Source organism: Phocoena phocoena, chromosome 3 (assembly GCF_963924675.1).
Source record: "Phocoena phocoena chromosome 3, mPhoPho1.1, whole genome shotgun sequence".
Taxonomy (NCBI): domain Eukaryota; kingdom Metazoa; phylum Chordata; class Mammalia; order Artiodactyla; family Phocoenidae; genus Phocoena; species Phocoena phocoena.
Window position 1 is genome coordinate 109,772,114 of NC_089221.1, and position 25,186 is coordinate 109,797,299.

At 37.0% G+C, this 25,186-nt stretch overlaps 1 protein-coding gene and 1 non-coding gene across 4 annotated transcripts in view; one reads left to right on the plus strand and one right to left on the minus strand.

The window, feature by feature from the left end:
* Positions 1-25,186, minus strand: part of FNIP1 (folliculin interacting protein 1) — a 128,882-nt gene that overhangs the window by 8,714 nt on the left and 94,982 nt on the right. For all 3 annotated transcript variants that reach the window (XM_065873553.1, XM_065873552.1, XM_065873551.1), the window contains 5 exons: positions 15,957-16,103; positions 14,902-15,071; positions 10,663-12,079; positions 9,683-9,851; positions 4,727-4,924 (listed from right to left, as the gene is read on the minus strand). In XM_065873553.1, the coding sequence (XP_065729625.1) occupies positions 4,727-4,924; positions 9,683-9,851; positions 10,663-12,079; positions 14,902-15,071; positions 15,957-16,103 (2,101 nt within the window). The remainder of the gene's footprint in view (positions 1-4,726; positions 4,925-9,682; positions 9,852-10,662; positions 12,080-14,901; positions 15,072-15,956; positions 16,104-25,186) is intronic.
* On the plus strand, positions 22,190-22,296 carry LOC136121834 (U6 spliceosomal RNA). The gene has a single exon (XR_010655835.1). It is a non-coding gene; the product is annotated as a U6 spliceosomal RNA (small nuclear RNA).

A 25,186-nucleotide genomic window follows, 5' to 3' on the forward strand; every position in this document is an offset into this window, starting at 1 on the left:
CAGTGCTACTCTCTCACTTCATCCCAGCTTCCCCTTCCCCCATGTCTCCATGCCCTCAAGTCCATTCTCTATGTCTGTGTCTTTATTCCTGCCCTGCCACTAGGTTCACTGGTACTGCTTTTTAAAATTCCATATATATGCATTAGCATACAGTATTTGTTTTTCTCTTTCTGACGGGATATGGGAATATATGTATACATATAGCTGATTCACTTTGTTGTATAACAGAAACAAACACAACATTGTAAAGCATTTACACTCCAATAAAGATGTGAAGAAAAATAAAATAAAATAAAACTAAGACCCACCAGGGACAGACGTGGTAATATGTATATTTAAAAAAAAAAAAAAAGAATTTCATTCCTCTTTATGGCTGAAGTATTCCATTCTATGTATTACACGTCATTTGTTGATGGACACGAGTTGTTTCCAATTTTGTCTACTGCAAGTTAATACTGCTGTGAACATTACCATACAATTGTCCCAGTCCCTGCTTTCAGTTATTTTGATGATAAACCTAGAAAAAGACTTGCTGGACCACATGACAATGCAATGTTAAACTTTTTGAGGAACTGCCAAACTGTTTTCCACAGCAGCTGCACCATTTAGATTCCCACCAGCAACGCACAAGGCTTCCAATTTCTCCGCATCCAATACTTTTTATTTTCAGGGTTTGCTTGATCAAACCCATCCTTATCAGTGTGAAGTGGTATCTCACTGTGGCTTTGATTTGCATTTTCCTAATGACTAATGGATGTTGAACATTCTCTCATGTGCTTATTGACTATTTGTATATCTTCTTTAGAGAAATGTCTACTCAAGTTCTCTGCCTATTGTTTGAGTTGTTTTTTTTTTTAACATCTTTATTGGCGTATAATTGCTTTACAATGGTGTGTTACTTTCTGCTTTATAACAAAGTGAATCAGCTATACATATACATATATCCCCATATCTCCTCCCTCTTGTACCTCCCTCTCACCCTCCCTATCCCACCCCTCCAGGTGGTCACAAAGCACCGAGCTGATCTCCCTGTGCTATGCAGCTGCTTCCCACTAGCTATCTATTTTACATTAGGTAGTATATGTAAGTCCATGCCACTCTCTGACTTCATCCCAGCTTACCCTTCCCCCTTCCCGTGTCCTCAAGTCCATTCTCTAGTAGGTCTGTGTCTTTATTCCTGTCCTGCCCCTAGGTTCTTCATAACCTTTTTTTTTTTTTTTTTAGATTCCATATGTATGTGTTAGCATACAGTATTTGTTTTTCTCTTTCTGACTTACTTCACTCTGTATGACAGACTCTAGGTCCATCCACCTCACTACAAATAACTCAATTTCGTTTCCTTTTATGGCTGAGTAATATTCCATTGTATATATGGGTCCCATCTTCTTTATCCATTCATCTGTCGATGGACATGTAGGTTGCTTCCATGTCCTGGCTATTGTCAATAGAGCTGCAATGAACACTGTGCTACATGACTCTTTTTGAATTATGGTTTTCTCAGGGTATATGCCCAGTAGTGGAATTGCTGGGTCATATGGTAGTTCTGTTTTTAGTTTTTTAAGGAACCTCCATACTCTTCTCCATAGTGGCTGCATCAATTTACATTCCCACCAACAGTACAAGAGGGCTCCCTTTTCTCCACACCCTATCCAGCATTTATTGTTTGTAGATATTTTGAATCATCCATTCTGACTGGTGTGAGGTGATACTTCATTGTAGTTTTGATTTGCATTTCTCTAATGATTACTGATGTTGAGCATTCTTTCATGTGTTTTGGCAATCTGTATATCTTCTTTGGAGAAATGTCTACTTAGGTCTTCTGCCCATTTTTGGATTGGGTTGTTTGTTTTTTGATATTGAGCTGCATGAGCTGCTTGTAAATTCTGGAGATTAATCCTTTGTCAGTTGCTTCATCTGCAAATATTTTCTCCCATTCTGAGGGTTGTCTTTTTGTCTTGTTGATGGTTTCCCTTGCTGTGCAAAAGCTTTTAGGTTTCATTAGATCCCATTTGTTTATTTTTGTTTTTATTTCCATTTCTCTAGGAGTTGGGTCAAAAAAGGATCTTGCTGTGATTTATGTCATAGAGTGTTCTGCTTATGTTTTTCTCTAAGAGTTTTATAGTGTCTGGCCTTACATTTTGAGTTTAATCCATCTGGAGTTTATTTTTGTGTATGGTGTTAGGGAGTGTTCTAATTTCATTCTTTTACATGTAGCTGTCCAGTTTTCCCAGCACCACTTATTGAAGAGGCTGTCTTTTCTCCATTGTATATTCTTGCCTCCTTTATTAAAGATAAGGTGACCATATGTGTGTGGCTTTATCTCTGGGCTTTCTATCCTGTTCCATTGATCTATCTTTCTGTTTTTGTGCCAGTACCATACTGTCTTGATTACTGTAGCTTTGTAGCATAGTCTGAAGTCAGGGAGCCTGATTCCTCCAGCTCCGTTTTTCTTTCTCAAGATTGCTTTGGCTATTCTTGAGTTGTTTCTTTGCTGTTGTTGAACTGTAGGAGTTCTCTATGTATTCTGGATATCAATCTCTTTTCAGATATATGATTAGCAAATATTTTCTCCTGTCAATTGTCTTCACTCTGTTGATAGTGTCCTTTGATACACAGAAGTTTTTAAGTTTGATGAAGTCCCAATTTATCTATTTTTCCCTTTATTGCCTGTGCTTTTTTTTTTTTTGGCGGTACGCAGGCCTCTTACTGCTGTGGCCTCTCCCGCTGCGGAGCACAAGCTCCGGATGCCCGTATTACCTGTGCTTTTGATGCCACTTCCAAGGAATCACTGCTAAAGCCAATATCATGAAAATTATCCTCTATATTTTCTTTTCTTTTTTTTTTTTTTTTTTTTGCAATACGCGGGCCTCTCACTGTTCTGGCCTCTCCCGTTGCGGAGCACAGGCTCCGGACACACAGGCCCAGTGGCCATGGCTTACGGGCCCAGCGCTCCGCAGTATGTGCGATCTTTCCGGACCGGGACACGAACCCATGTCCCCTGCATCGGCAGGCAGACTCTCAACCACTGCGCCACCAGGGAAGCCCCCCTATGTTTTCTTTAAAGAGTTTTATAGTTTTAGTACTTGAGCTTAGGTTTAAGTTTAGATTTAAGCTTGAGTTCATTTTTGTATATGGCATAATAAAGTAAGGGTTCAACTTCATTCTTTTGCATGTATATATCCAGTTTTCTCAGCATGATTTGTTGAAAAGACTCGTTTCCCCTTTGAACAATCTTGGCTTCCTTGTCAAAAACCAATTGACCATATTATGTGAGGGTTTATTTTGGGGATACTATATTCTATTCGTCTTTATTTCTGTCCTTATGCTAGTATCATACTGTTTTGATTACTGTCATTTTGTATTAAGTTTTAAAATTAGGAGGTGTGAGTCCTCCAACTTCATCTCAGTACTATCATCTTAATAATACTAAGTCTTACAAACCATGAATATGAGATGTCTTTCATTTATTTATGTCTTTAACTTCTTTCAGAGATGTTTTGTAGTTTTCAGTGTACAAGTCTTTTGCCTCCTTGGTTAAATTTATTCCTAAGTAATCTATTCTTTAAATGTTATTGTAAGTGCTTTCTTAATTTCCTCTTCAAGATTGTTCATTCCTAGCTTATGGGAATGCAACTATCTTTGCATGCTGATTTATCTTGCATCTCTGCTGAATTCATCTATTAGCTCTCTCAGGGTTTTTTTGGTGGAATCTTTAAGTTTTCTACATATAAGATCATATTTGCAAGCAGAGATAATTTCACTTCTTCCTTTCCAATTTGGATGCCTTTTGTTTCTTTTTCTTGCCTAACTGCTCTCACTACGACTTTCCAATACTATGTTGAATAAAAGTGGTGGAGGTGAGCATCCATGTCTTGTCCCTGTTCTTAGGGGTAAAACTTTTAGTCTTTTACCACTGAGTATAATGTCAGCTGTGGGTTTGTCATATATGGCCTTTGTCATGTTGATCTACAAAGGTTTTTAACTATGCTATATTATAGTTCTCCTAACAAGAAAAGGAAAGAATCTTGAAAGTTGGAAATGATGTCTTCAGTAAGAGGTTACCAGTGTTATAAAGAGCGATCGTCCGAAGTTCTAACACAAAAATGAGGATATAGAATTCACTGGCATTCTGCACAGAGCTTAGGGATGTTGCACTGCCATACCTCACATGATACTAAGTAAGGCACTAAATTCTGGCTGCTGAAATCACAGACTATATAGACACGTACACATCCCTTTCTGTCTTAGTCAGCTTGGGCTGCAACAACAAAGTACCACAGACTCAATGGCTTAAATAACAGAAAATTATTTTCTCCCAGTTCTGGAGACTGGAAGTCTGAGATCAGATCAGGGTGCCAGCATGGCTGAGTGTTAGTGAGAACTCTCTTCCTGGCTAGTAGATGGCTGCCTTCTTTCCTGCGTCCTCACATGGTAGAGAGAGCACAATCTCTCTCTTCCTCTTCTTATAAGGCCACTAATCCCATCATGAAGGCCCCACTCTAATGATCTAATCTAACCCTAATTAACTCCCAAAGGCCATCACACTGGGGAGTTATGGCTTCAAAATATGGATTTTAGGGGAACACAAATATTCAGTCCATAACACCTTCTTTCAGGAAAACAATGATGAAGCTAACAGTAGTATTCAATGTAGGCACATACATAACAATAGGGTTAAGTTAGCTATCACAGTGCTCACAGTAATTCAAGCCTTACAGATACTTACAAAATTTGGAGACAAGTTATGCTTATAAAGCTGAAGAGTGGAATGAAGCAGATTGGAAACAAGACTGGAAACCAACACTTCCTTTCCCAATTTATTATCTGTCATTCGTCTCTGGCTACTGGCCACTTGAACAGTCCATTTATCCATATCTGCTATAATACAGACAGCTTCTGCTATTGGTTCATCCAATACTGGATGCTGGGGAAAAAAAGAAGACATCATCTTATGATAAATAAAGTTTTCAAAGATAATGTTAATGGGATGGGCAAGGAAGAGATACTAGACAAAAACAAAATAAAAGAATATGAAATTCTGAGAGCTACTGCCAAAGAAACCTTGACAGTGAAGAGTGAAATAGTAAAGTAACTTAATAACAAATACCCTGAGATATTTTACAGAAGTCATCATAGGTAGAGATTCATTACCAGAACTTTGTATTCTTTAATTCAGAACTTGAATTTCACCAGTATTTCGATCATTCATTCATTCAACAAATTTACTGAGTGCCAACTATGTGCCAGGCAACTGAAAGAAAATGTTTTAACCTTGAGAGAGCTAAATATTTTAAAAATCAGTAGGAAATAAATTCATATGAAGAAGTCAATGATAAGGTTCTGTGCTAACTACCCCATCCAGTCAGGCATTAATTTCCTTGAGCACCTCAGAGGCTATCCCTTGATTATCCCTTCCTGGCTACATATGCCAGGTTTTTTCTGTTTTACAGATGTATATCCAGAGTATGGATATAACCATTCAAAAGGAGACAAATCAACAGGTACTAACATGTCTCTCCAGGATACATGGTTAAATGGAAAAAAAAAAAAAGTCACTATACACACACACACACATACACATTATACCCCAATTATGTTTTAAAAATCAGGGGACTTCCCTAGTGGTCCAGTGGGTAAGACTCTGCACTCCCAATGCAGGGGATCTGGGTTTGATCCCTGGTCAGGGAACTAGATGTCGCATGAATGCTGCAACTAAGAGTCCGAATGCCACAACTAAGACCCACCACAGCCAAAATAAATAAATAAATATTTTTTTTTAAAAAAAATCCCATCTATATCTAAATGCAAATGTATAGAAAAAAGAATGAAAATACTCAAATCAAACTATCATAAAGATCTTTGTGAAGAAGTATGGAATATTAAGAGTATGAAGAAGGAGTTTTACTTTTTGCTTTGTATATATTGTTTAAATTTCTATCAGAAGCATTCACCTAAAGGATACTTTTATAATTAGAAAATTTAACACATAGTGAAAAAAAAATTTTTAACTCACATATACGGATAAAAGGACCACAGGCATATGGCTGTGCCCTTGGTTTCCCACAGTTTACACACAAAGACCAAAAATGACAATTAAGTACACAGCACCACCATAAGAAAGAAATGCTCAATACTTTAATTTTTTTTGTATTTGGAAAGGTAAGGATTTCTTCACCACTGCACAAATGAATTAACAGCAATAAGACTGAAGTATAAACTACAATCTTGAACCCAATGGCCTTTTTCCTTTATAACTTTTACTATTACTAAAATTTCATAGCAAGAATGTAAGTTTATTCCTGGATAAACCCAAGTTTGGCACCCCCAAAGGATATCCCTTTGCCCAGTTAATAACCACTTTGAATAAAGCTTTTTGCTCAATGCTAAGGAAACAAAGAGAAGGGAGCTCACAGTCTTATGAGGGAGATAAAAAGAAATACATGTGGCTATGAAAATACTTGCATAATAGACAAAATAGTAACTAAGTGCTGTGGTACCAGAGGAGGGCAAGAATGGGTTCTGTGTGACTGGTAGTTACACAGTGGAAGGGACATAGGGATATGACACTGAATAGGATGAATAGGATTCTTAGCAAAAAATGGGAGAGGAATATGGATAATTCTGTAAGAGGGAATATCATGAGAAGACTTAAAGATAGAAGTAGATGGATGTAACCAAATTTGTGAAAAATGATACAGAGAAGTGGGGAAGAAGAGAATGGCAAGTAAGAAGCGTGGAAAGATACATTGTGAAGACTTTCCATGGAACTCTAAACTTTATATTTGTTTTTATAAAATCGTACTTAAATATTTCTTATTCAACTCTTACCAAGGATATAACATTTTTCTATTCATCAACTTCATTACTGAAACATAATTTTGGAAATGGTATATATACCTAAAGATGTAAGGTATATCTTACTTTTTTAAGAAACAATAGTGAATATATATTTAACATAACTACCTCTGTGGTTATAAAAGAAAAATAAGACAGGAGATATGATCAAATAATTAAAGTGGAAAACAAACTGTTAAAGGAAGATACTACTTTCAGAAGCAGTGGGCATCTTTAGGAGATGAGAATTATGATGGGTGTTCATCTACTATCCTCACAAGGAAATGTCTAAACTGATAATGGGGAAACTGCTATGAAATACACCTTTTATTTTAAAGGGTTAAAAAGCACTTTAGAAATTAACTTTATAGCTCCTCAATCAAAAAGTCACGTGGCTAAGATTTTAAAAGCTATTTTTTTGGTAAGAAAAAGGAAAATGAGCCCACATCAGTAGTTTCCCAAGAAAGAAGGGTCTAAATCCCAAGTTTGAGATTAGAAAGAATCCAAATCAAACTCACTTTAGGAGCTGTTAAAGAAAAAAGGGGGCAGTGCCAGTCATTCATTCTGAAATTGCTTGTTTTCACACAATGGATTATTATAAGCAATGTACTAATTGGATAAAATTTCAATTGAACCAATTTCAGTCCTTTCACTTCATCATCAACTTCTGGAAAAAACAGCCTACACCCCATGGGAGCATATTCTCAACTGACATATTATAGTAGTCTCCTCCACAATACTAAGTTTGTATCCAGCCTCAAATACTTCCGAGTCACAAAAGAGGAAGTACATGAATGGGAATTCATATGAACCTAAATTCAGTGAATCTAAAGCTTAATATTTTTTAAACCTTTTTTTCTGAGTTCCATAACTTCTACAATACGAATGTATCCACAATCCTACCAGCCCTTTTTCTCTCCCAGGCATTTCCATAATCTCAATACATAAACTCCCAAATCCTTAAGTATCTCCTCTCTAGCAGATACTCCTAGATCTCCACCACATTACAAAACCTGATTTTTTCAGTTGCCTTCTAGGCATTCAAACATGGCCTTGCAGAATGCACTTTTAAACTCAAAATTTACCAAATCAACTTCAGTGTACCTTCCTCAAAGCTAGCCAGTTTTCTTCAGTTACCTTTTTTTTAAAAGAAGAGAGCGAACCCCAATGTTGTAAAGGGAACAGGTTTTAGGGACATTACAAACTGCTGTTCAAACTAGTATTGTCTTTTGGAAAAGAAACTACAAAACATGCAACAAGAACATGAAAATACTTCTAATCTTAAAAACTGGCCAGTAACTTCATTTCTGGGAATCTAGCCTAAAGAAATCATCTTAAATTCATAAAACACAGCAAGAGTATCAGTGTTATTTATAACAATAAAATGAAGAAAAGTTGTTTTAAAAGTTGAGCAACAGAGAAGAGAGAACACAGAAATAAACCCATGTATATATGCTCAATTAACTTATGACAAAGGACCCAAGAATATACAATGGAGGAAGGACAGTTTCTTCAATAAATGGTGCTTAAAAAACTGAACAGGGACTTCCCTGGTGGCACAGTGGTTAAGAAGTCGCCTGCCAATGAAGGGGACACGGGTTTGAGCCCTGGTCTGGGAAGATTCCACATGCCGTGGAGCACCTAAGCCCTTGCACCACAACTACTGAGCCTGCATTCTAGAACCTGGGAGCCACAACTACTGAGCCGGCGTGCTGCAGCTACTGAAGCCTGCATGCCTAGAGCCCATGCTCCACAACAAGAGAAGCCACCACAATGAGGAGCCCACACACCACAACGAAAAGTAGCCCCCGCTCGCCACAACTAGAGAAAGCCCACGTGCAGCAACTAAGGCCCAACACAGCCAAAAATTAATTAATTAATTAATTAATAAAAAAAAAAAAACTGAACAGCCACATTGCAAAAGAATGAAACTGGACCACTATCTTACACCATACACAAAAGTCAACTCATATGCTATATGAGTACTATATACCATGACCAAGTGGGTTTTTTCCCACCTAGGAATACAAAGATTGGATTAACATCTAAAAATCCATCAATGTAATCTATCATATTAACAGTTTAAAGAAGAAAAACCCACGATCATTTCAATAGACACAGAAAAAGTATTTGACAAAACCCCACACTCATTCATGATTTAAGGGCGTGGGGGACAGAAAACTCAAAACACTAGGAATAGAAGGGAACTTTATCCACCTGATAAAGAGCATCTTATAAGAATCTAACAGCTACCATCATGCTTAATAATTAAAGGCTCAATGTTTTCCCCCTAAGAAAAGGAACAAGACAAGGATGTCCACTATCAGCACTTCAATGCAATACTGTACTGAAGGTTCTAGCCTGTACGATCAGGCAAGAAAAAGAAAAAGAGGCACCCAGACTGGAAAGGAAGATAACATAAGCCGGTATGTAGAAAATCTTAAAGAATCCACACAAAAAAACTATGAGAACTAATAAAAGAGTTCATCAAAGTGGCAGGATACAACAGCAATATACAAAAATCAATTGTACTATATACCAGCAATGAAAATTAATTCCATTCATATTTAAGCATTTGCAATATTTTGAAATTATAAATAACCTAGTGATGAACATCCATGAACACATACAGTATTTTCTGATTTCCAATTTGATAGATTCCTGGAACTCTCTACTTGCTTTCACAATGACAGGTACAAACATGCAGGTTTTTGCATATAAAGTGATGGATTTAGAAAACAACAATTGTATTACACACTGAAGTGTTACCAAAATTAAGGCAACTTTGGGTTCTACTGGTTAACAGAGTTTGCCCTAAATAAATTTAAGAGCAGTGAAGGTCACTTACCTGCACAGCATGAGACAAATCTGACACTAAACACTGACGGAGCCTCTCATCATTCCCAATTCCTTGAAGAACAAAGTCAGGCACATAAGAAGAGCAGTAGCCACCCAGCAAGGACCTCCCAAAGTTGGCAATATTGGGCTGAACAGCACTCACTTCAATTAACTTTGACCTGCAAGAAAAGTTCCAAAAGAAGGCATACCTAATCAGTAATAAATATATTTTACCAACACACACACAAAAAATTGGACTCTACTAGTCCACATTTCCAGTACCATCATTCTTTATAAAATATACTAATAGTAAAATCATCCTTAAATAAAAACTGGCTTAAGGGCTCAATGAGACCACAAAATACTCCTTCCTATCCAAAAAGGGTCTGTAATGGACAACTCTGTAATGAGGTGAACATAAATCTTTCATAACAGACTTTAGGAATGCTGTCCCTTGTGTATGTAACACATTCTTAATACCATCAAATTATGGAAACCATCATCCAAAACCAAGTATAAATAACTCACAAACCCAAAGCTTGGTATATAACATTTCTCATGTATGAATCTTTTCCTTGTATTCTTGACCAAGAGTATCCATTCTATGCTTTCCTCTTATTTCCAAACTTATTTCTAACAGCTATTTCCTACCTTCTCTCAGTGATTGCCTCTCCCTAGTTGTCAGGCTCAGCACAGGTCCTTTCTGGGCAGCATAACTCACTGCTAAATAAAAACTCCTAGGCAGTAAGCAATCTCCCACACACCAACACAACTTTTCTCTAATGCCCCCACAAAGCTTTTCTGGGGCACCTGTGGGGCTTAGCCTTTAATCCTTCTTCTAAGTAGGAGCATGTGATAATAAAAGAGTATTTGTCCAGAACAATGGTCTCTTCTTTTATATTAGCTACTACCAACTTTCAGAGATGAGCTAAACAAAAGAATGGTACATATTTTTATAGGTTCTATAAAAGGTTAAAACTTCGTACTTACCCAGGAAAAGGTATCTCATCTTCTTCTGCCCAATCTTCTTGCTCTCCTCCATAATAACTGCTTACTTGTCTAGTCACATCATGACCTGTATCTTCACTTTCACTATCCCCAAGGGCACTATCTGAACTTTCATTTCTTGGAATGTCCCATTCAGCTCCCACAGCAACTTTTTTCTCTGAACTCTCTTTATCCCCATGGGGGACAAGAATGGAGAGTGTATCTCTTTGGTCTTTCTGAGGAAAGCAGGTTTTACATGAATCTTGGTGAACTGTTCCTACACATTTGCAAAATTCATTGTTCTGTTTGCTATTTTTTGTATAAAATCTTTTTGAAAACTCTAACATACAGCAGTGTTCTTTACTGTCTGTACTTGTTTTAACTGGAATATCATCAATAGTCCTGGTTTCAATTGAATCATCATTAAAATATTCATCAAATAAGCTCATGCTTTCAGGGTCTGAATGATTCCAGCAGGGAAGTTCACAGGGCTCTCCAGATACCATGTTCAGTATATCAGGCTCTCCAGATTTAGCTGTTTGTGCAGTTTCTTGATGCTGATCAACAGCCCCTCTTTCCTCCTTCGGCGATTTGGTGTGATGCCTGGTAATCTGATCCACTACTGCCTGACTCCGGAGTTCAGTATCTGAGTCGGGTGACATAGAATCCCCAATCAAGAAAGTAACCTTTGTCTGGGTTGCCTCACAAGAAAATGCAGCTGTCACAAGTTTATCTGGAGGTTTTTTTTCCACAACCATTCCTGTGGATCTGAACACTTTACCTGTGTGATTACCTGAATCTAGCAATTCCTCACTCTGCCATGATTCCTCTGCAGGCTCTAAGCTTGACTTTGACAATGCACATCTGTCCACTGGAGCAGATCCTGTGCAAACAACTGTTTCTAACTTGGTGTCAAGGCAAGTTCTTAATTTATCTCTGCACTGTTTAACATCAACAGCATTTTCTTCTTGGCAGTCAGAAGAAGGAGAAATCATTCGGCACTCGTTTGAATTTCCTAGCAGCTCCTTAGAGCTGTTTTGAAAATCTTCTCTCTCTTGTCGCAAAACATTCTCTATATTTTGCCCAAGGAGTGGACGACTGCAATATTTACAGTTACAATTAGGAGTCCTTGTTTCTTCTAACTCTTTAAAGAGCAAACTGTTTTTGTCTCTATGCATTGTAATAAGCACATACTCAGATTCTTCGATTTCACCTTTCTCTAAAGTGGTTGTAATTACTGTGCCTGGCATAACAATGGCTTCATCGTCTCCATTTTCTAAAAGATGGGTTTCTTGAAGTTCAGAGCATCTTATGAAGTAAGTAAGAAAATAAAGCAGCCTCTGGACCATGTCTTGTCGTTTACCAACTACCACAGTCCTTGCTAACCGTACAGGAGAGCCAATAGCGCCATACAAGTCTCCTGAAATGGAAAAATCAGTTAATGGACACATCCTCTACTCATACTAAGCAGGCTATTTTCAATTATCAGAAACCCACTATCATTTTATGAGGGGTAGTTCAGCTTTTACTCTTGGTTCCTTAATAGGTTAGTGATTATTCAGGACTAGGATGAGATGAATGGTCTTAACCAAAGAGAAAGGTGAATGGATAGGCTTTCTACCTTCCTCCTTAAGCAGCTGCTAATAAGGTGCTGAATCCATAGCAAACAGTCAGTTGTGAAAGTCACCAAGAACATGCTCTGTGCCAGTCCCCTTGCAGAGCACTTTATATGGGTGGAGAAGTACTGACTGAAGTATTATGTGCAAAAGCACATCTGCTGGGGACCAAGGAGAGGAAAGGAGTAGTAGTGAAATGGAACAGAGCTGAAGTAGTCACATCACACACTTAACCTTCCTTGATTTAAATCATATTCCTGAACTTCGCCTGTTGATGCCCTACCAAAGACCTCACCTTAGCTCCCGTGTTTTTAAAAGCCCATTTTCCTTTCCATTCCATTCCCTAGAGGATTGGGTACTCAGGATAGACCCAAAAGGGCAACACATTTAGCCCTGTGATTCATTTTCACTTCTGTTATCCATATTACACATGTAGAGCCATTACATTTAAAAAAGGAGGAGAGGGATTTAATTCAAGTTTTGCAAGTTGTCAGTATACCCATTTAAAGAATCTCTATTTTTACTTTATAAGAACCCCATACTTTTTAAAGGAACAAACATAAATAGGTCTCAATTAATATACTACAGACTGTACTATGATAAATTTTCTCCTTTGGCTAAGAAACTGGCTCTAGTACCATCATGCCACTGTTCAAAACTACTCCCAAGGTTTCCACTAACAACCAAATAAATTGAAACTGCTTTGGTACGGTAAATGAGTCTTTCATGACTGGTTCCACTTTACTTTTCCAGGTTTATCTTCTGATAGTTTCCCTATTTTACCTTTATTCACCCAAAGTCCCACTTAAACTGGACCCCTGAATGTGCTCAGCACTTTTAACACCTAGACCCCTTTACTCATGCTATGTACTTTCCCTTCCCTCTGTATCTCTGCCAGTCCAAAGTTTCCCACCCAAGCATCCTCCCTTGGACAAAAGTAAGCTTCCCTAATTGAACTCCCACTAAACTTTTCATTTCTTATAGTTCCTATCTGAATTATCATTATTGTCCACATATACTTTACCTACAGTATAAGACTGTCACTTCTTAAAGGCAAGGACTAGATATCATTCATCTTTATACCCTCCAGGGTTCTTTGCACAGAGCCTTAGATATATTGTGCATTCAATAAATGACTGTAGAATTGAAAACAGATTTGAAATGTTCAAATTAAAAAAAAAAAAACTCCTGAATTACTTGGTTTGAAAAAAGGTAAATTAATATTCATACAATGAAATACTACTTAGCATTAAAAAGGAATGAACTATTAATACATACATAGGTGAATCTCAAAATAATTATGTTGAATGAAAGAACTCAGACCAAACAAAAGCACTTAAGTGTATGATTCCATCTATATAAAGGTCTAGAAAATACAAACTAATCTACAGTGACAGAAAGCAGACTAGTGGCTACCTGAGTATAAGGAACAGTGAACAGGCAGAGTAGGGAGGAATAGGAGGGAGGGATTACAAAGGGCATGAGGAAACTTTTGTAGTGATGAATATGTTCACCATCTTGATTTTGGTGATGGTTTCAGAAGCATATACATTTTGACATATATATCAAAATATATATGGAAAGGAAAAGGAGGGGAGGAAAGGGAGGGAGGGAGAGAAGAAATAGAAAGAGTAGGAATGAGAGAGGGACATTGGTTGGTTATATGAATTAATAAGCCACATTACAATCTGCCTGGCAAGCTCACTCACCATAACAACCTAAGGGAAGTTTAAGTTTCTACCAGGTCACCAAAACATTCTCACCATACTCCTCCCCACATCACCAAATAGCAATAGACTAAGAGTTGGAGTAACAGCAACTACATTTACCAGCCACTGTCCTAAGCACTGTTCTCACACTATCTCATTTACTTTTCACATTATGAAGTATTTACTATTTATTTTATTTTATTTTTCGGCCACACTGCACGGCTTGTGGGATCTCAGTTCCCCAACCAGGGACTGAACCCGGGCCAAGGCAGTGAAAGCACCCAATGCTAACCACTAAACCACCAGGGAACTCCCTGTACTATTTACTATTATCCCCACTATATAAATAGGGAAACTGTGATTCAAACATGGCCTGCCTGACTCCACAGCCTATGCTTAAATTTAAGCACCATGCTACACTGACTTCCTAATAACTGTCAACTCATCAACTAACCCCTCTCTCCTGTTACCCATTTATTTAGTGGGGTACCAAGCACTAAGAGAAAGATTTTCAAAAATTACTCAACAAAGGTGGAACAATGGAAACCTCAATGACTGCTTCTCAGTTAAACAGATTTATTCTAGCGATCATAGGTGACTTTGTTGATTCATTCTTTCTAGGCAAAGTACCTAACACAAAACACCCTGAAGACCCTGAAGTTACTAATAAACCAGCCATCAACCTGCTCCTTTTGTTCCAGCTGCAGGTCACTATAAGGAATGATAGTAAACATAAGATGGGGATAACACAATTTAGCAGTTATGAAATAACAAGTAAGGAAGAAATGCTTTAGAAAGGAAGGGGGAAAAGAGAGCACTTAATTTTTCTCTATTTATTTTTGCCATAAAGTAACTCCAGACAGTTACACAAAAGTCTAAGTATAATGCATAAATGTAAGCGTTTTCAGAATACATACCCAGTTGTGCCCAAAGTGGGTTATACGGATGAGTCTTTGCCAACATGTCCACACTCTGAGAGGAATGTTTTTCTAAAAATATTTTTATAGGTGGCTGTCCATTTGGCATGACTGTTGGAACCCAGGCAAGATGATTGGTCAGAACTGCAGTAATGAGTGCTGGCAAGAATCTGAAAACAAAATTCATCCTATCAGATTCTAATCTGCTTTCATAAAACCTCAAGCAAAATTCAGTGACAGAATAAAGCAGAGAGGGTACATGGCCAAACATCATAAAAAACGAGAGGATAGAAGGAAGGATAGGTATATCACCAGGATGAAAACAAAAGTTAATAAATATTTTTGGTTGGGTAGGAGTTAAAAGAAAAATCCTTAAAATAAAGACAGCATTCACAAGGAGCTATTTCTACTCATAATTAAAAAACAAAAATGCCATTTTACTTGAGAAACTATGGATTCTTTTCAGTGTTTAAAATACACATATATTAATGAATCAACCAGGAAGTCTATACATATCCAAATTACTGAAAAGGAAAATGAAGGAACGTATTAAGAAAACTTTGTTTACCATCAAAGAGAATAAAAACACCCAAATTACTCATCTAGATTCTAAGAATTTGATGATTAAAAGAAAACAATATGATAAAGTACCACACTAAAAATGTATTATTGGAATCCTGGCACTTCCCTATATATTTTTAAACTTCTTTTCTATAGAATGAAACCGCATTCATGGATACAATTCAAGAAAAATGGGAAGCCTCAGAGAGTTCTGTAAGATGTCAGGAATTTTAATTTAACACACAATTAAAGACATTTTTACTGTTTCTCATTCATAAGGTTCTTTGGTCTTCTTCCATACCCTGTCTTGTAATTATCTTAGTTATCTTTTATAATTCTGTCTTACTCATTAATAATATGAAATAATTCCAAAGATAATAATTCTTTCACCTTTGTACTTGAACTTGATCACAATCTAGATATCTAGTTATAGTAAACAATAGCTAAGATAGTTAAGGGAAGGAAGGGAGGGAGGGAGGAAGGGTGGGCCATACTGATTTTTGGAAGCATTTTCCATTAGAAAAGTAAACTCCTTCATGAAACGATGGCAAAGCTGGTTCTTTTCTGGAGTCCCCGACATCATTGTAAGCCAGACAGGCTCTCCAATTCGTGGCATTGTGTAAAGATTACAAATTGTTGTTCTAAAAAGAGGAAAATACATTATAAAATTCATAGTTCCCAGAATTACATACTCTTAATAATAATGTTGCTGGCTTGAGTCTTACATCTAGATTATTAAAGCTTTTGAGAAAGACAATGAATCAAGTCTTTCTTTCTTTGTCATCAGCATAGTACCAAGGGAAAGGTTTTTTATACATGACCTCAAAATGTGTTGGTTCTGGCACTGGCTCTGCCCTCAAAGGTTGTGTGCCTTTGGGTAAATTATTTCCCTACTTGAAGCATCAGTTTCCCTTACCTATATAAGGAAAGGACTAGGTGATTTCTAGAACCTTTCCAGTTCTACGTTTCCAAGGTTATAAGCTATACTTAAATATATTGCAAATAATCAACACAGAAAACAAAAATATTAAGTGGGCTAATAGCTTATGGATAATATCCACTCACAACAATAGTTTATCAGCATCATTTTATTGCCTATGCTGAGACTCCTTAGTAAAGTTCTGAAGAATGACGAGGACACTATATATGCATGCTATATGACTCAATTTTCTGAAGTTTTCCCTTGAATCAACACAAAAGAGGATTACTGCAGTTATCACAGTGCTTTTCTGGCTGTCTCCTGCATTTATTTAGATAATAGCTAGTCTTGTGACTTGCACTCTTTACTAACGGCTTTAAAGGTTACCTTACTAACGGCTTTAAAGGATACCTTTAAGATGTCAATTCTTTTCCTTTTACATTAATATCTGTTCAGCAGAGTCCTATACACTCATCACACAACTCCTGCAAAGTTGGGGCTTAAGAACCTAGTCGATCTCTTAGAAGCTACAGAATGGTGTCCTACTTTCTACTCTCTAGAATAGTGCTGTCTTACAGAACTTTTAGCAATGATAGGAATGTTCTATATCTGTGCTGTCCAACATGGTAGCCACTAGCCATATGTGATTACTGAATACCTGAAATGTGGCCAGTGTGACTGGGGAATTGGATTTAAAATTTTATTTAGTTGTAATTAAATTAATTTAAATAACCACATGTGGCTAATGGCTACTGTATTAGAGAGTACAGCTCTAGAAAGTTCTCTGAGATCTCCACAAAGCTCTGATACCTACCTCAGTATAATTTTCTAATACCCAGAATTCAAAAAAGGAAAAGAATTCTGTTGCTTGTACAAGTTTTATTAAATCTCAACCCAATATGAACATGATACATTACCATAGATAAAAGTGACAAATACGGGTCACATTAATGAATTTTTAGTAGGGCATAAAATGACTGCTGAGAACTTAAAAATAAATGAATGGAAAAAAATTACAGGTATCTTACAGAGATAAATATGACGAATATAAACTAGTGATATTGAAAATGCTTATTTTTAAAGACTATTAAAGATGTCCAGATAGGATGGAAAACTGAGCACAAATGTGTATCCCCTTTCAGTTCTAATGCCCCAAATGAACACTACAACAAATAGAACTGAAGAGGAACTTTAGTGAAAATTAAAATTACAGATTTAATACAATTCTAGAAGACAAAACACAGAGAAGAATGTTAACTGAAGTACTAGGGTAGAGGAAGATAATGGGTTATGGTGCTCATAGTGGCAGGGGGATGTACAAAGAGGAGCCAATTTACCCCACTGAAGCAAGAAGAGTCTAAGGATTCAAAAGTGCCTGCTAAAAAGGAGGGCATCAGCGATATAGGACTATAAACTAAGAGACTAATTCAAGGGCCATAAATGGTTGGTGACCCCCCTACCCTCCACCCCATTTTCCCACAGAATAACAAAGATAGGAGAGCAGATGTAGCAATTGACCATCCCAGAGAAATGACATGCCCAAACCCTCCCTGATATTTGAATCTTTCACAATACACAAACAGATATACAGTAAATCTTGTGATATTAAAATTCCATGGCAGAGGCAGCAATTATAGGGAAAAATGTTTAAATATGCTCCTTCAGCCTGTGAAAATGAAAAAAAGTTGAGCAACACTGCTCTAAAGTGAGGTTCTCCAATCTGCATTCCCAACCTGTATTTTGGTGCCTCATTCTCACTCTTAATGGGCAACCAAAATATTGATATATAGAGAAAGCCTCCAAGGAAAGAGGAGCACAAACAGAAAGACAGAAACACACACACACAAAATGACTCCAGAGGAAATAGAAAATAATAAAGTCAGAAAAAGAGAAGAAAAACATGAAAGAAAAGAGACATAGAAGATCAATCCAGGAGTGTCAGTTTCTAACAAAATACAGTGAAGAGAAAATAGAGGAAAATAAATTATCAGAGAACACAGATAATTTACCAAAGTTGAAAGACAAGATAGTGCTAAAACTATACTGAAAGGCTAAAAGGACCAAGGATCAGGTATGAATTTACGGCAGGAGATAAATATGCTCTACAACTGATAAATCAAGAAACAGCTACACTAGGTATACTATTTAATAATATGGAGGTAAACAACAAAAGGAATATTTAAGAGTTAAAAGAGAATGTTCTTCAGCAGTAAGAATGGGGATGGGAGAGGTAGGACAGGGCTCATTTATTTTTCATTATTATAACTGTCAGTATATATATTTTTTTGCTTCTTAACCACGTGAATGTACTTTTGAATAAAATAAACTTTTTGATTAAATGAATGAACAAGCTGATCAATTCATTTTCCATGAGTTTCTTCAGCATAATATTGTCTACTACAAGTCTATGTGTCATGGGCCAGTTATATCACTAACATTAGCATAGTGGGTCACTGAGGACACTAGCTTTATAGTGTTTTGCTGTTTAAAAACATGTACCATGGGGCTTCCCTGGGGGCACAGTGGTTGAGAGTCCGCCTGCCGATGCAGGGGACACGGGTTCGTGACCCGGTCCGGGAGGATCCCACATGCCACGGAGCAGCTGGGCCCGTGGGCCGTGGCCGCTGGGCCTGCACATCCAGAGCCTGTGCTCTGCAGTGGGAGAGGTCACAGCAGTGAGGGACCCGCATACCGCAAAAAAAAAAAAAAAAGTACCATGACCTTGGAGTAGTATCAAGTGCAAAGAAGGCAAAAAAATTAATTACGCAATAGTGCTTCTCACTATACACAACTCTGTGCTGTCATTAACAACGTAGAAATAATGATGCTTGCTCTCTTCCCCCTTTAACGGTTATTCCCTACCCATGAATGGTAAGAAGGGCAAGTATTTTCAGTCATCTGACCCTTTATTTTTCTTGGTCTGTTCCTACAGAATGGAACGCTCCTTCAGTTGGCAGGAAACTGTTGACATGATTTAGCTTTCACTGATATGCATGAAGTCTAAGTAAAAATCCAAGTACTTCACCTCTGCCAGGCACCAATGCTAACCAAACATACTTTTTACTTCTCTAGGTTTCAGGATTTACGTCTACATGTCCTTCCTCTTCTCAACTACCCGAAATTCATTAATCATCTGGTTTCAAATAATCACATAGTTTAAAAATTACCTAACTGCTAGATATAAATAAACACTTAATTTAAAAATTAAGTATGACAGCTTCTCATTATTTGCAGTAATGTTCTATAAAGTCAACACAAACACTGAATTAGTGAACTGTGAATCACTGTTCCTGAGAGAAATACAGAGTTACGTTCCTGTGAGTCTCTGGTCATAACATTTTTGTCAATCCATCAATACATAATCTTGTTTTATGTGAGTTTTTGTTTAAAGACACTTTAATATTCTGTTAATTTGTTAATAATGAATTCACATCCAACAGCACTATGACTCATGCCTTAACAAAGCTCACCTAACACATATTTTTCTCTGTAAGGCACATCACAACCTTCTTGCACTTAGAAACATCAGACAGAATTTCAACACTATGCTTGTGCACAATTTTTTTTTAATTGAAGTATACTTGATTTACAATGTTGTGTTAGTTTCTAGTATACAGCAAAGTGGTTCCATTTTATATATATATATATATATATATATATATATATATATATTCTTTTCCATTCTGGCACACAATATTGAATACAGTTTCCTGGGATATAACAGTAGGACCTTGTTGTTTACCTATTTTTTATATAGTAGTGTGTATCTACTAATCCCAAACTCCGAATTTTATCCCTCCCCTCCCCCTTTCCCCTTTGGTAACCATAAGTTTGTTTTCTATGTCTGTGTGTTTCTGTTTTGTAAATAAATTCATTTGTGTCATATTTCAGACTCCACATATAAGTGATTATCACATGGTATTTGTCTTTCTCTTTGTGACTTACTTCACGCAGTATAATAATCTATATTGCATCCATGTTGCTGCAAATGACATTATTTCATTCTTTTTTATGGCTGAGTAGTATTCCATTGTATATATATGCACCACATCTTCTTTATCCATTCATCTGTCAATGGACATTTAGGTGTTTCCACGTCTTGGCTATTGTGAATAGTGCAGCTATGAACATTGGGGTACATGTATCTTTTCAAAATTAGAGTTTTCTCTGGATATGTGCCCAGGATTGAGATTCCTGGATCATATGGCAATTCTATTTTGACTTTTTCAAAGAAACTTCATACTGTTTTCCATAGTGGGTGCACCAACTTACATTCCACCAACAGTGTAGGACGGTTCCCTTTTCTCCACATCCTCTCTAGCATTTGTTATTTGTAGACTTTTTAATGATGGCCATTCTGACCAGTGTGAGGTAGTACCTCCATGCCCTTTCGATTTGTATTTCTCTAATAATTAGGGATGTTAAGCATCTTTTCATGTGCCCTTGTCCATCTGTATGTCTTCACTGGAAAAATGTCTTCAAGGGCCAATTTTCATTGCAAAACCACTAACAAGGGGCTTCCCTGGTGGTGCAGTGGTTGAGAGTCCGCCTGCCGATGCAGGGGGCACGGGTTCGTGCCCCGGTCCGGGAAGATCCCATATGCCACAGAGCAGCCGGGCCTGTGAGCCATGGCCGCTGAGCCTGCGCATACGGAGCCTGTGCTCCGCAACGGGAGAGGCCACAACAGTGAGAGGCCCGTGTACCGCAAAAAAAAAAAAAAAACCCACTAACAAAAAGCAAAAAACACTTAAAAAAAAGTGGCACTACATAGATCATGACAAGGACACTTGTGTACAGAATGAGAGTTGAAACAAAAAGGCAGAGCACTGTCTTGTTTGACCTCATCTACAAATGTGTGTCAGGGCACTCAATTTCCACTTCTCTGCATATGTCCACAAACGATCATAAAATCACTGTAAGTATATTTTAGGTTTATAAATAAATTTTAGCAAGCAGGTGAATTCACATATAAAGAATCTGTAAACAGTGAGGACCAACTGTACATATTAAAGTACTTCTACAAATAGACTTCTTAAATAAAAACTATAAAAGTTTATAAAGTACTTTTCAAATATTGCAAGGATGCCTAACTAATTTATATAGTCTCTCAGATTTGCACAGTGACTGAAGTAAAATAAACTAATACAAAAAAGGAAGGTATACAATCAGAATATACTTTTACAATGTTTTCTTCTCTTTTTTTTGGCTGTGCGGTGCAGCATGTGGGATCTTTTTACCCTGACCAGGGATCCAACCTGGGCCCTTGTCAGTGAGAGCACAGACTCCTAACCACTGGACCACCAGGGAATTCCCTACAATGATTTTATAACTCATACATGTTGTAAATTCCAGGCAATATTAAAATTTTAAGGCTAGGCCATTCATACTACCTTATATCATAGCAATTACCTCATAGGTATTTAACTCAAAAAATTCATGAATACAAATGCTGGGTATACCTAACAGCAAGATCAGTATTCTACCAGGAATGAGTCTCATGACAATGTTTACCATCCTGGTAACCTCAGCTGGATCTATGATAACAGTGCTTCCTCAGAGCTCAAATACAGACTCTTGGCCTTTTGCCACAAAGCTTGTGACCGCAGAAAAGAAACTAATCCAATAATGTACGACACAGCTCAAAGTGCAAAGGCAAAGACTTAGTGCCTTGTAATACTGTGAAACGTGAAACTCAAAATAATGTTGCAGGACTCTTTTAGGCAAATAAGCAAAAAGAATTGTTCAAAACATATATTTATAATAATTCCAGTCCAAAGTCAACTGAACAACTTGAATTAAACCATGTTCATGCTCACTTCGGCAGCACATATAATAAAATTAGAATGATACAGAGAAGATTAGCATGGCCCCTGCTCAAGCATGACACGTGAATTTGTGAAGCATTCCATATTTTTTTGAAAAACCACATTCATACTATCCAAAGCAATCTACAGATTTAATGCAATCCCTAACAAATTTCCAATGGCATTTTTCACAAAACTAGAACAAACAATCCTAAAACTTGTATAGAACCACATAAAACTCTGAATGGTCACAGCAATCTTGAGAAAGAAGAGGCATCATGCCTCCTGATTTCAAACTCTATTACAAAGCTATAATAATCAAAACAGTATGGTATTGGAATAAAGACAGACATATAAATCAATGGAACAGAATAGAGAGCAGAGAAATAAATGCAGGCATACATACGGTCAATTAATTTATGACAGAGGAGCCAAGAACATACAATATAGATAGGATAGCCTCTTCAATAAATGGTTCTAGGAAAACTGGACAACCACATGTAAAAAATGACTGGACCCCTTATCTTACACTACAAACAAAAATCAACTCAAAATGGATTAAAGACTTGAACGCAAGACCTGAAACCATAAAGCTCCTAGAACAAAACAAAGGGGTGAGCTCCTTGACATCCATCCTGGCAATAATTGAAGATAACAAACCTTAACACGTATGCACTTAAGAAGAGAGCAATGACATAACGTAAGGTGTTGGGGAGGAGAGGGACTTGAATGAAGGCAGTCAAAAGGTACTACAGGGCTTCCCTGGTGGCACAGTGGTTGAGAGTCCGCCTGCCGATGCAGGGGACACGGGTTCGTGCCCCGGTCCGGGAAGATCCCACATGCTGCGGAGCGGCTGGGCTCGTGAGCCATGGCCGCTAAGCCTGCGCGTCTGGAGTCTGTGCTCCGCAACAGGAGAGGCCACAACAGTGAGAGGCCCGCATACAGCAAAAAAAAAAAAAAAAAAAAAAAAAAAAAAGGTACTACAAACTTCCAGTTACAAGATAAATAAATACTGAAGATGTAACATACAAGACAAATATAATTAATACTGCTGTATGTTATATATTAAAGCGGTTAAGAGAGTAAATCCTAAGTTCTCATCGCAAGAAAAATATATTTTTAATTTCTTTAATTTTGTTATCTACAGAAGATGTTGTTCACTAAACTTACTGTTTACCTTCTCATTTCATGATGTATATAAGTCAAATAATTATGCTGTAAACTTATACAGTGTGCTTTATGCCAATTATATCTCAATAAAACTGGGAGAAAAAAATACTGACAGGCAAATACACTATTATAGTTAGAAAATTCAGCATTCTCTAGCAGAAAATGACATATCCAGCAGGAAGAAAATCACTAACATATAGGTGAGTTTTTTTCAGCTTTACTGAGATATAATTGACGTCGATATGGTATTACTTTAAGATGTACAACACAATGACTTGATATATGTATACTTTGTGAAATGATTACCACAGTAAGTTTAGTTTTTACATTCAGTACTTCACGGAGTAACAAAAAAAATTTTTTCTTATGATGAAAACTTTTAAGATCTACAATTTTAACAACTTTCAAATATATAATACAGGACCAGATGGTTTCACAGGCGAATTCTATCAAACATTTAGAGAAGAGGTAACACCTATCCTTATGAAACTACTCCAAAAAATCTCAGAGGAAGGAACACTCCCAAACTCATTCCATTAGGCCACCATCACCCTGATGCCATAAACCAGAAAAAGGTTAACACCAAAAAAGAAGATTACAGGCCAATATCACTAATAAACATAGATGGAAAAATCCTCAACAAAATACTAGCAAACCAGATACAACAACACATTAAAAGGATCATACACTATGATCAAGTGGGATTTATCCCAAGTATGCAAGAGTTTTTCAATCTCCACAAATCAATCAGTGTGATATACCACATCAACAAATTGAAGAATAAAAACGATATAATCATCTCAATAGATTCAGAAAAGGCTTTTGACAAAACTCAACACCCATTTATGATAAAAACTCTCCAGAAAGTGGGCACAGATGGAGCATACCTCAACATAATAAAGGCCATATATGACAAACCTACAGCTAACATCATACTCAACGGTGAAAAGCTGAAAGCATTTCCTCTAAGATCAGGAACAAGACAAGGATGCTAACTGTTGCCACTTTTATTCAACATAGTTTTGGAAGTCCTAGCCATGGCAATCAGAGAAGAAAAAGAAATAAAAGGAATCCAAACTAGAAAAGAAGAAGTAAAACTGTCACTGTCTGCAGATGGCGTGATATTACACATAGAAAATCCTAAAGATGCTACCAGAAAACTACCAGAGCTCATCAATGAATTTAGCAAAGCTGCAGGATACAAAATTAATGCACAGAAATCTTTTGCATTCCTATACACTAACAACGAAAGATCAGAAAGAGAAATTAAGGAAACAATCCCATTTACCATTGCATCAAAAAGAATAAAATACCTAGGAATAAACCTACCAGAGAAGACAAAAGACCTGTACTGTGAAAACTATGACACTGACGAAAGAAATCGAAGATGACACAAACAGATGGAAAGGTATACCATGTTCTTGGATTGGAAGAATCAATATTATCAAAATGACTATACTATCCAAGGCAATCTATAGATTCAATGTAATCCCTATCAAATTACCAGTGACATTTTTCACATGACTAGAACAAAAGATCTTAAAATCTGTATGAAGACATGAAAGATGCTGAATAGGCCAAAGAAAATTTGAGAAAGAAAAACAGAGCTGCAGGAATCAGGCTCCCTGACTTCAGACAATACTACAAAGCTACAGTAATCAAAACAGTATGGTACTGGCACAAAAACAGAAATATAGATCAATGGAACAGAATAGAAAGCCCAGAAATAAACCCATGCACCTATGGTCAATTAATCTATGACAAAGGAGGCAAAACTGTACAATGGAGAAAAGACAGTCTCTTCAATAAATGGTGCCAGGAAAACTGGACA